The following is a 13,151-nucleotide window of genomic DNA, read 5'->3' as shown; positions in this document are numbered from 1 at the left end:
ATACTTAAACTAAACAAGCACAAACAGAATTCTGAGCCATTCATGAAAAAAAAAAAAAAAAGAAAGGAAATATAAATGCAGTTTACTTCTATATGTACATTCTTGTACATACAAGTGGTTGTAGTTCTCAGTTACTCAGTTATGTTCAACGTTCCTACAAAAAGCAATGGCTTGTGATGGGAAATATGTGAACAAATTGTGATTTTAAAAACGTTTCATCAAATACAATGCAAGAAAAAAAAGTAAGCATACTATATTTGTAACATGTTTATCATCAGGGATAAGCATCAACAACTACACTAAATAACTGTTCAATATCTGTCAAATTGAGGTCCTTAGAAATTTTCCATCTAGGATTCTACTAATGCTTCACTTCAGATATAGAAAACAAAGGAAAAGGATCCATTTAAGATCCAGTAAAAAAACATTCTTTAGTTGCTTAATCTAATGAGTCACTAACTTCTTAAATTTTAATAAGAGCATTTATACTGCAGATGATGAGGAAAAAGATGTATTGGAAATAACACGAAAAATATATTTTTCAGCTAAAATTGCAACAAATACCTTATCTTCACAGATGGCTGGCAAAACCCGATGCAGTTTGAACAAGCAAAAATGATGCTTATATCTTAAGGAGGTTTCTCTCTTGGGGAAATTAAGCTAATAAATGCAACAAATAGCACGCGGGGGCAGGAGGAGAATATAAAAATTTCCTGTTATGGCTCAATCAAATAGAAGAGCATATGGATACTTGCTACCATCTGTGAGTATGGATATTTTTCCATACTTCTTAAAAACACAATTTGTTAAGAAAATAACATGGTCAAAAAGTTAAGCTTTTTTTTTTTCCTTTTTTTTTTTTTTTTTTTTTTTTTAAAGACACTTAACAGTGGTCTCAACTGTGAATACAGCTACCCCAATATAAACATGCCAAGAAAAGCCCTTGGTGCAGGTGAATTCCAATAAGATTAGGAAAAGCAAATAACAAGTCTATTATAAAAAGCAGTACCTCAAGTCAAGAAAAGCTAAATACTGCAAGACACAATTTATGCAAGGTAGAAGAAAAAAAATTACTTGTGAACAATTCTAAAACCTGTGAGAAGTTCAAACTTGAGTGGAATTTCTTGGTAAGCTTTAAGATAAGTATTTGTGTGTTCTCCCTGTTAATTACTAAAATACATCTTTATATTACAAGTAAGCTTTTGTATCTAATTTTCAAGAACTTAGGCAGTAAACATGAAAACAGGAAAGAGAACCAGGAAAATTTCCTTTAAAGTTTTGCTCATTCCTAATATGATCTCTCCAAACATTCCAGCTTCAGTTCAGTATCCCACACACATTACACATAGATGCACACCCACATACAAGGATACAGGCCCTTCTTTAAAGGGCATTAATTACTATGGCAACTACTGTCACTGACATAGGCAGCTCCAGTTATTTTATCATTACCAATATACCCCTTGAAACAGCAGGGCTCCATGACATTTGCAAATACAGATCATAATCCAATTTTATCCTTTATCCAATAACTATTTGAAATATACAAATTTTTTTGAAAATAAAGTAAAACATGGCATAAACTAAATGAAATCACTGAAGAAATTTTGTCATACAAAAAAAATACAGTGAAGATTCATGCCCCAAATTTTAAGTTGCTCACACTAAATTCAGAAAGTTGAAATGCTCTAAAAATATACGAATACTTGCTCACTGTCCTTTTGTATACAACACTGTCCAAAAAATGTATACAGAATATGTTCAGAAAGAGAGCAAAAAAATTCAGTATCTTGGTAACATACCTGGCTTCTAAAGCAGTCTGACAAACAGATGTTCAAATACACTAAGACTGATATACAGAATCATAATCAACACCTTGTTTCTGTTTCTATATATTTTAGTATCTCTACACAACTTAAATTTAATATTGCAATTTGTTATGATATACACAAAAGCTGTATTAGAACTGATAAACTGCAAAAAAGAAAATTCAGGCTGTAAAGTGCTAGTTTAATTGTTGACCATGCAACCTTAATTTGCTCTCTCCCTTTCTAGTAATTAGCTTGTATTAAATCATAAACATACATAGATACACACATTTAAATATTACACAACAGACAACCAAGAAGCAGTTATTTGATATTGTCTTTTTGTTTTCCTCAATGCATGAGCTGAATTCTCTTTCCAATAGTCACCTCCTTTTCTAAATGAGCAGAATTACTAAAACGTCATTTCCACAGCATTCAGTGTTACAGTGACTAATTTCATATTTTAAAATACCCCAGAAGACATTATTTTCATAGAAAGCAAGCTGAGGCATAAAGAAACCCACATAAAGTAACCCACATTAATTTTATATGCTTATTTTAAGATATTAAAAAAAAAAAATCCTTTGCATTTTATGGCACCTCATAAATTCATTACACACCTTCCAACTACATGGTAGGTCAGGCAAAGTAAAGCATAGTAATGGCCTCTTATTATATAATTCCAGAACATTTCTCTTTAAGTTCCTAAAGAATAGAAGTTGTATGGGGAAAAAGGTGAAAATAAGTAAATAAAATAAAATGTACATTTGCAGAAAGTATGGGAAAAAATAGCAAGGCACTGGAACAGGCTGCCCAGGGAGGTGGTGGAGTCACTATCCCTGGAAGTCTTTAAAAGACGTTTAGATGTAGAACTTAGGGATATGGTTTAGTGGGGACTGTTAGCGTTAGGTCAGAGGTTGGACTCGATGATCTTGAGGTCTCTTCCAACCTAGAAATTCTGTGATTCTGTGATTGTGGATGCCTGATCCCTGGAAGTGTTCAAGTCCAGGCTGGATGGAGCTTTGAGCAACTACATCTAGTTGAAGGTACCCCCGCCCATGGCAGGGAGGTAGAACTAGATGATTTTTAAAGTCCCTTCCAACCCAAACCATACTATGATTTTAGCAGCTACAGATGCAGCTATTTCTATCCACTTGAAGCCGATTTTTTTTTTTAAGTGGGTCTGCTAATCTGCATCAAGTCTGGCAGCTTTTCATAGGGAACATATAGACAGCAGATAAAAACTTTCCTCTTAATTTCCAGACTTAGCTCAAAATTATGAGTACTAGAGCATTCCATTAGAAATGCCCCAAGAATTTATGTTGAGCTATTGCAGTTGAGCTATTCAAATACTCATTTTCCTAAAAACTATTTCAGTCTGAGGAAGACATCCCACACAGGAAAGATTGAGAGGGTATTTTTGTATAAGCAGGAAAAGTTGCATACACTTAGAATACTTCTTTTCAATGAGGAGCAGAAATAAATCTTATTAATGCAAAACTACTCTCTCTTTTATAGTAACATTTACTTTGGAGCTCCAAGAACCACCTAAGAATTTGTGTTTCCATTAGTTCGTCTGCTCTCTTATAATATTTGTGTTAAAATACAAGTTACTGTAGTTCAACTTACCGAATGTTTTCTGGTCTCAATTTATCCAGTACCATCTCTATTAAATCAGGCCTGAATTCTTCAAGCAAATACTCAGCAGCCAATACTTCTTCTATAGGATAATACTAGAAGACAAAGCCCAGACACGTGTAAATGAATTAAACAAAAACTAAGCGTGAAAAAAATGGTTTTGCAAAAGAAAAAGCGGAGATTTCTGGTCACTAAATCTGTACCGACTTCATACTTTCAGATTAGAAGTGCATAGATCACTTCAAGTCTCTCTCTCGAAAAGAAACAAGACAGAGTAGCACTCTAATTATGCAGATAATATTGTTCCCTATACCAGGTGCATTTATATACTGCACATTACTATACTTTTATTTTGAAGTATTGTATGCTTCAATATAAAAAGTCACTGATCTTTAAATACTGTTCTGAACTGACATAAAAATAACACGGCAAATGCTGACCCCTGGAGGATATCTTTGAAGGCAGAATACCAAGTGATCATTAAGAGTGCATTTGGGAAAAACTAAATATAACAAAACAAGTGAACAAGTTTTTTTTTTGTTTGTTTGTTTGTTTTGTGGTTGTTTTTTTTTTTTTTTTTTTTTTTTTTTAGGATTCCCTAATAATTCAAACACTAATTGAAAGTGTCTTTCAATTATTTAAAAGCATAATGCCGATTTACACAATTTTTATTCTAACATTTTTTGTTTAGGCTTAAAGTGAAAGTCTCTAAGACTTTCTACAAAACCTTCCAGGTGTACACATAGTATGTTTTGGGAAGAAGCAGCAGACAGACATGCTAGGATCCAACATAGGAAAAACAGTTCTTTGTGTGAAATCCCTCAAATTGATTCAACTACACATTTTTGCTGTTATCACCAAGAACTTCCAATAACAACAAGTACACCAATAACAAGAACTTCTTGGACGAAGTGTCAGTGGAGCCTAGGCAACTGACTTCTTGCCTCCCAAAAGAGATGCTTCCACTGTCTCACTGTGCCAGGCAGCTCTGAACCTTCCTTACAGCTTTTCCTTGAGATGACTCATACCTTTCCCTTATTTTTTGTGCACTTCACTTGCAAGGGACCCAAACCGTACATTTCATCAAATTTTAAGATAACAGAAGTTAAGCCCCATTTCTAGAAAAGCAGACAATTTAAAAAAAATATATCAAATCAGATTTCATTTCAAATGCATAGAATATGCTGCCTTTTCTTTTTCATCTAGTTATGTACATTTGACTACAGAGTAGCTGAACTATTTACAGTGAATTATGTGTGTGCCCAACTGTTACTGAACAAGTTACAATACGTTTGAAAAAAATTAATATGTACCTTGTCTCAGAGTTTCATTATATAAGAAAAAAAAAAAAAAAAACTTTCACTCCTCTGAAAGTGATTAGGGGGGAATACAGGAAAACTTTCAAAACCTTCTGCAGTAAAAAAATATGAGGTAGCCTAAACAAGAAGCACCAAGCATCATTAGCATTTTGCCATACAGCTATACAGCTTTTTGACCAGAATTACCTTAAGACGGTTTTCTGAATTATATACATTATACACAAGACTACAGTGGAATGACTTCCAGAACAGAGTAACTGATACTAAGCATTTTGGAAACGAGAAGGACTAAGGTGAGGGAAAAGGAGTAACAGGAAAAAAAAAAAAAACAAACACAAGTACAATAAACCAAACCTGTGTTATAAAGCATTCAAATGTTAATGCTGTCAAATGTATCAGACAAGAACAAGATTGGAAAGGTCTTGTTCAAAACATCTGTAGTAGACCGAAGAATGCTCAATTAACTGAATTCTGCATGAAAGGCTAAGCAGACCATGCAATTTGAAGTGGAGATTTAAGGAAACCTATGTACTTCTAATCTGAAATGACCAAGGTCATTCAGATTTAGTGACCAGAAGTCTATGGTATTATTACCTGTACAAAATACAAGCCATACTCTACTCACCAACTGGAATTAAACATAATAAAATTTATCACTTTTGTTTGTTTGAGCAGAGGGTTGAACAAGACTGGCCTCCAGAGGTCCTTTCTAGCTTCAACCATTCTGTTTTGAAAATCTGTCTTTTTGAAAATCTGTTTTATTTTAGTTACATTGTGGTATGACCTAAATTTATCTACATACAACAATCAAATTAAAATGAAAGTTTAAAAAATGATACAACTAAGAAAACAGAACAAAACAAAAAGGGCATAGCAAACTAGGGAACAACTGTCTTTAAAATATCAAGCCTACACATGACAAATAGTGAATGTAATTTGTCAGTGAGACTTTAGTGGTGACTCATTACACCACCAGAAACGTGCTTTACATAGGAACTTCTGATGAATAGAAGTTTGTCTTTTTTTTTTATCCTTTTGACAAATATGTAACAACTTATGACATTACATTTGCTAGTGCTAATTTACATGTAGGTTCTCCTCCAATTATTAAAAACATTCTGTACTCATAAGAAATCATCAAACTATAGTTCCAGCTTGAAGAAGCTTCAGAGCATAAACTTAGTATGACTCAGAGGAAAGCAAAGAGAACCAGAACAGTTAGTTTTCTATTAATGTTTAAGCAACTAATGAAAGAATCAAAATTACCATTTATACTGCAAAGAATATCAAAGGAAAAAACACTATTCTGAATTGATACCCTGCTGACAACTTCCTGATGCAATTTTTGGAGCCAGTAATTGTAATCAGGACTGATCCAACGAATACAGACCACTGAAAGACCGCTTTAGAAGACAGACATAGTACAGTTCCCAAAGAAATTTTATGCATTTTTTAGAGCAAAAACAAAAATAGCAACCAAAATAGGAGCTCCATTAAATATTCATTTAAATGTTGTCAGTTGTCTGTTAGTAAACAGAAAGTCAATTCTGAAATAAAAGACTGTTATTTTAGACTTTACAAATCAAAACTGTAGGAGCATATACAGGAATTCCTGCAAAGAAGAAAAAAAAAACAAAAAAAAATATCTAACAAAACAATTAGCTGTGCAATAGGAAGTGGCTGCAATTTACAGATGTTGCACGAGTGCCACAAAACAAAAAGAAAACAGGCAAAATCTTCCTTCAGTGCAAAATGAGGGAACTGGATTTTGGAAGTATAAAGACCAAGTGTAAGCTACATGATACTTTCACTACCAATATGTAATCCACATTAGAAGACTAAACCATTTCTGATCTGCTATCTTACTGCAGTAAGCAGAAATGCTAGTTTTATTCCAATATTGTTAATTAGAGAAGCACTTAGAAACATAGTACTTGGACTTACGATAGAACGTTATTTCAGAAGAAAACATGTAATTCCATGCCCAGCTTGAAAGCTACATGATACATTAAGAAATACTGAAACAAATCAAATAGCCAACTCCAGTTACTGTAAAATCCGTTCTATTAAGTGCAGAAATAAAAAATGGTAGTGTGAAGGAAATGCAATTTAGCAACCACCAATGGTAAAAGCTATGCAGCATGATAGTAACTTCTTAAGTTCAAGAAGTGCAAAGGAACTTTGCACATACCCATATTTATTCAGTGTATGGTTAAACATACTGCAAAATTTTAAATGCTAAAACATATTATCCAAAACAAAATAAAACAAAGTATCACTTACATGCAACATTCCTCCAAGCTTCGATGTATAACCTCGTGGTCGTTCTTTATCTTTAAATCTGAATGCCACAGCATTTAGATCCTAGGAAACAGTTTAAGAAGGGTTGAAAAGCATATATCAAAAACTGTTTTAAGAATAATTAATGGCTACTTTTGTTATATCCATTTTATAGTACCATTCAATCTGAGACAAATACCTAACACAAGAGGTTTCAGTAATATTCAAGTTGCACAAAATTCATGAGCAACATGTGACCATCTCACAACATGAAGTGTTATTATTAACACCTTATTAGCAAAAAGCTCTGTGCTGAACAAAAATTAATGTCTTGTAAGTCACGTTCATCATAGATCTGTCCCAGAACTCACACATATATCCAAAGACGGGCAACGAAGCTGGTGAAGGGTGTAGAAAACAAGTCTTTTGAGGAGTGGCTGAGGGAGCTGGAGTTGTTGGAGGCCTTTTCTGACCTGAATGATTCTATGATTCTATGTATTTGAATTACCTGATAATTTGAGAACACCTCTACTTTAAGAAAAACAGTAATGTTGCAGTGTCAAATCCTTAAGGACAGGGTAAGAAACTTCTTCCTGTACCTTCATTATGCTGTAATGCAATGTCAACTCATGGCTCTGTAAGAGCATTTCACATTTACATTAAGACATATTCTCAATGTACTCATTATTTGAGCCACACCACAGAAAACACACCTTTAAAGTTAAGAAACTCGGTTACCATACAATTGTTAAAGACTATGTCCACGGCCATGGAAAAAGGTCCTAGTTATAATTCAAAAATTTGTAAAAACACTATTATTGCATATTTCGTGTACCAATCACTGTACCTTGCACTCTTGGAAAACCCATTCTTGAGGTCCTTCTGTACGTAGTTTTTGAATATACTGAAACATGTGCAAAATAATATCTTCAACATGCACTGAAAAGAAAAAAAATGCTTGCTTAATCCTACACAAAGAAATAATTCTGATGAAAACAAGTAAGAAACTTTGTATTTTGAATTACATTCTGATACATCGAGGTATTTAAGTATATTTACAATCCCACTGAAAAAGTTAATACGATTATTCATAGACATGAATAAAAGTGCTTAGGTCCCCAGCTAATTCCAAGAACTGCTTTGAACATGTCATACAGTAAGATATTGATTGACAGTATAATTTAACTCGGACCTAAATCCTATGAATAAGTAGCACACAAAGGTATTAACAACTTTTCTTCTAAAGTAGTTTACTTTAAAATACTCATTTAATGAAATACTTCAATACTACCTCAAATAAATTCATTTATTGTGTTAGATGAAATGTGTTAACATACTGGGATCCAAAACCAGAATAAGTGAATTAAAATATACAGTTTGTCAAGTTATTAGGACAATTACTCTCTCTGGATACAAACACAAGCCCATCAAGATCAGGACTAACATGGAATGCAGAAACAATGCTTCACTTACAAAGTCCTTCCTCTGTCAAATCCACATTAATGATGAAAAACATGAAACCTCTAGCACCTTCTTTCTGTCCTCCAACAAGAGTATATACCCATCCTGTAAAATCAAAGAAAATATTTTGTATAAACAAACCTGTAAAGGTTTATACTACTTTCTTAGTATGCTTTAGCAACATTACCCCCGCCCCTCCCCCCCTTCTTTTTTTGGGCATTTTAATAACATTACATGTTCCCCTTCTCTTCCTTAGCATCTATAGCAACAGGGCAAGATAAACATCTGACCTATCTTATTTTGTGCTCATGGTACTAGAACAAACTCAGTATCACTAGGTCACCAGGTAATTTATTTCTATTTGGTACACAGTAATATAATGAACAACAGTGAAAGGTACACTCTGGTACTCTTCCAGACATCAAGAGAGCTGACAGTAATCTAGCTCAGTGACAGAACAGAGACAAGATCAGTACAGCAAAACTGCATGTCTCTCTAAGCAGGGGTGGACAAAGAGGAGCACACAAAAAATAGTAGCATCAATGGTTAGGGTGTTTGTTAGTTATTTATTTGTACCCACCACAGAAACAAGAATAAAGTGGGAAATGATTTACAACTCAAATTACTCATATTGCTGGGAACTTCAAATTTAACTTACAGAGATAAATTATAAATTAAACATTTAAGTTTTCAAGAGTTGTACAATTAACTAATTTTTCATTCTTTATTTTCAAAGGACTTACCTTTGGCTTTAAGCTCTGACAAAAGACTCCCTGGGCCTTCATGCCCAATCAGATGACCAAGATAATGGCCAGGATTTGATTTATAGTACTTCTGAAGGTCTGGTATAGGAAATGTGACATAAAGATTTCTGATGTCCTTAATAGGCACCACTTTGTAAAGTTGCTGAAGGTGAAAACAAAAAAGGAGATCCATAAACAAGCAGACACTCACCCAATCTCATTTATACGTTTCAGAAGCACGTATCATATCCCCTTCACGTGTACACATTTTATTACATAACATCTAAATCAGATTGAAAGGTAAATGAAAAATAGGGGAACACTTGAGGCATTCATGATGCTTAAACATAGAACTAATTATCTCACAGTTGCTTAAAGGAACAACGAAACATACAAACTTTATCATAAGCTGTACAAACTACATCATTCATGAGAACACTGACACAAAAGTAGTGAAGTGCACAATGTATCACTGTAATATAGAAACTATCACTTAAGGTATACATTCCTGACAGAAGATACATCTCTATACCTACCCGGAGATGTTCTTCTTGGAAAGGATGTTCAGGAAACTCTGGTATAGGGACATTTTTATTCTCTACTTCTGAAAATAACTTCACCACTAAGGAAGTTAGCTCATCCAAGGATTCTAAAATAAAGAAACATTAGAAAAAAAACAATCATTATCTGAAATTTCTAGCTAATTTGGATTTTGGATATTATCTGGAAAACATGTGGATTATATAGAAAAGTAGTTTTAATGACACAATGATTGTTATTTTCAAAAAGGAAATATATATAATGCTAAGGTTTTAAATAATAACATGCTATAAGCATCATGGTTATTAAAGGCAGGCTTCAACCATGATTAAAATAAATCCTGTTAACAGGAAAAAATATCCTTGAAGTGTACTGATGAATTCAAGGTGGAACTGAAGAAGAGACATGTCAGATGTTGAACATTACAAAAATAAACATTTCACAAAAAGCCCAAGGGAGATGGAATTACAGTTGCTAATTTTCCAGAGGAAAAGTATATTTGTCAAAAGATGTTCTTTGATCTCAGCTAACCTCCAATACTTTACACACACTGAGAGCCAGTATCATCTGTGCTCAGTGCCTCATAATTTCATACACGTATCTGTGACCTGTTTAAGCATTTGCACTTTACATCCATTCTAGTTGCAGGCCTTGACTAATACTCTCCAAATATGATAGGAAGACCATTTGTGGAAAGTACTTGCTGTTGTGCATGAATTCACCTGAGTGCATCTATACAGCTGATATACTACCTTCAAACTAGCCATCTGCTAAAACATGCACTTTGGAGCACTTCTCACAGTAACAATAAGATAAGAGATTCATCCTTCAGATTTTTTAGCACACATCTTTGAAAGAAAATTTGGGGTTTCTGGAATGTCTCAAAGTACAACTTCAACCCTTGAAAGATTTCAAAAAGTGGTCGCCTTGTTCCTCAAAACAATCCCAGTTAGATTTAGAAAGGGGAATCTTTCCTGTCTGACATAAATTTGCTCCTACATGAGTTACACCTGACAGAGTGCTGCAGAGGAAAAAACCCAGCATAAGCCAAGATGGATCACTGTACACTAAGATTTTGTGAACTGCACCTAATTCTGTTAAAGATTCATATTTTTTCAATCCCCATCAGAAAAAAGTGTTGAAGACTGCATCTACAGTGTGAGATAGTATTGGACATTACATTTAATAGGTATTGTTAATGCCTTTTCAGGCTTAACCCTAGCCTGTAACACTAAAATAACTGCAGAAAGATACAGGCTTACTTTGTTAGAAGCCATTTGAGGCTCAAGTTTGCATTTTTCTATGCTAAAATGAAAACCAGCTGCCATCTATCAACCTGTTACCCTGTTTAATTTGGCTACAGAAGACAAAAAAATATTATTTTCAAAGAATTACTTTGACACTTATTTTTCCCTCCAAAGTTGGCTTCTTAGTTTAAGGAAGGCATACAATGCATTACTGCCACCTCTCTGGCAAATCCTCAATAACAATTATGCCAGAATTACGTCGTGAGGATAATAATTCTAAACATCAAACAAATTTTTCCTCTTTAAGCAACAAACAGCTTCACAATAATATTTCTAGTTACCAGATATAGCTTCCTTATAAATCAATAAGTACAGTGTTCAGCTACATTGAAATACAAGAAATCTGAATTCAAGTTTTCCTACTCAAGTCTCTGTGAAGCTAACCAAAAAAGCCACCCCAAAATGGGCATCAAAGAACACAATCATTTAAGTTTCAGAACTGTTGTGAAGGTTTTCTTTAGGACTAATTTCCAGTTGCCAGGGTGATTCTTACTGAAAAAGTAAGAATTTAAGAGTCTACATGGGAACTGCTGTACTGAAGTTGTTCCGTGATCATTCAGTGAATTTTGATTTTGATTAGGTTTTGTTTTTGCTGGGTGATTTAAGAAAAAAAATAAAAATCTTTAGACGTTTTAAATTGAATTTCATGATTCAATTTCAGTACAGTTTTATTTTGAATATTTATAGGTAATTAGCAGAGATATTCTGATTCTCTCACCATTTTCCACAGATGTACATTGTATATTCATTTTACTTATATATAAGTGGTGGGAAAAAACACACAATTATGAGGCTGCACAAAGCTTATTTCAGAAGTTGTCGTTTCCCCCCCAGACCCGTCAAAAAAAAAAAAAAAAAAAAAAAAAGCGTTTGCATAATTCTGCTGCTTGAACAAATAATAAGAGTGAGAAACGCTATGTCTCTTTTCAGGGAAAGTAAGATGCAAAGAAAGATGCAACTTTTTCCCAAATAACACTTCACACTTACTGTGACAACTACTTAATTACGATGAAAATGTATAGTTACATATCCTCTTGTAAACAAGCAGACTGACAATAAGCCTGCTTCAAACAAGTAACAAAAAGTTACTTTCAAAATGTTATTTATTTTACAAAATGGATAGAAAGAATCCTAAACATATATGTATATATACACATACACGTTATATATTTATATATATTTATATATTTATATATATTTATATATATATATAAACTGAAGAAACGTTTGAAAGCAAAACTATTTTCTGCATTTTATTGGTATCTGAAATGCAGATTTTGTCTGTCCTGAAGACTGCCTGTACAGTCTTCCTGGACAGGAAGAGGAAGAGAATTAATTCAATTGTTATCAACTCTGATCGATACCTACTTATCTTCAATTAATAAATCAATACTTCAAAGAAAATAAGCAGCTCCTTAGACAACAACCTTGCTTCCTCAATGAGGAAACAAATTTGTATACATACTTCTAAGCTCATAAAGCTCTCTAGAACAAAAGTAGTTTTTTTTTCCTCAGGTAGAATATGCAGAAGAAAAAAAGAGGAGTAGAGGGAAATTCCTCCTTCAAACATAAATAAAAACTATTTACAAATATTTATAGGCTGTCTTCATTAATATCACAGCGCTTAATTGCATAAAGTTTCCATTGCTGCTAGGAGAATAAGCAAGGCATTCTCACACATTAAATATATCTAACCCTTGTTGTATTACATAAGTACCTACTAACAACATACCTGACCCTACTCCTTAAATAAAATTCTAATACATTTTACTGTGCAGCCTGCACAGTAAAACAACAAAAAATTCTATGGTATTCTCATCAATATATGATACTAAAGCAGATGAGTTCTAATAATAAAACAACTTGATAGGAATTAGGGAGCCTGGTACTGATTTGACAAGGAATATACACACAAAAGTTGGATAGTTGGAATTGGTTAAGAACTATAAGCCTCATGATGTCTGCCCATCTTAGAATCTACAAGAAAAGAAATCACTTATGCACTACGATTAAAATGATATAGATATGCTTTGTCAATGTGCTTCAAATGCAGCG

The 13,151-nt window shown here is 33.4% G+C and overlaps 1 protein-coding gene across 4 annotated transcripts in view; it reads right to left on the bottom strand.

Moving 5' to 3' along the window:
* The window catches only part of IDE (insulin degrading enzyme), a 65,312-nt gene that overhangs the window by 34,388 nt on the left and 17,773 nt on the right, over window positions 1-13,151 (bottom strand). For all 4 annotated transcript variants that reach the window (XM_027460688.3, XM_027460686.3, XM_027460687.3 and 1 more), the window contains exons 6-11: window positions 9,786-9,898; window positions 9,250-9,412; window positions 8,519-8,611; window positions 7,893-7,984; window positions 7,049-7,129; window positions 3,438-3,541 (exon numbers count right to left, since the gene is read on the bottom strand). In XM_027460688.3, coding sequence (XP_027316489.1) covers window positions 3,438-3,541; window positions 7,049-7,129; window positions 7,893-7,984; window positions 8,519-8,611; window positions 9,250-9,412; window positions 9,786-9,898 — 646 coding nt within the window. The remainder of the gene's footprint in view (window positions 1-3,437; window positions 3,542-7,048; window positions 7,130-7,892; window positions 7,985-8,518; window positions 8,612-9,249; window positions 9,413-9,785; window positions 9,899-13,151) is intronic.

This window comes from Anas platyrhynchos, chromosome 6 (assembly GCF_047663525.1).
Source record: "Anas platyrhynchos isolate ZD024472 breed Pekin duck chromosome 6, IASCAAS_PekinDuck_T2T, whole genome shotgun sequence".
NCBI lineage: Eukaryota > Metazoa > Chordata > Aves > Anseriformes > Anatidae > Anas > Anas platyrhynchos.
Note: the sequence above shows the minus strand (reverse complement) of the source record. Positions and strands in the feature narration are given on the sequence as shown.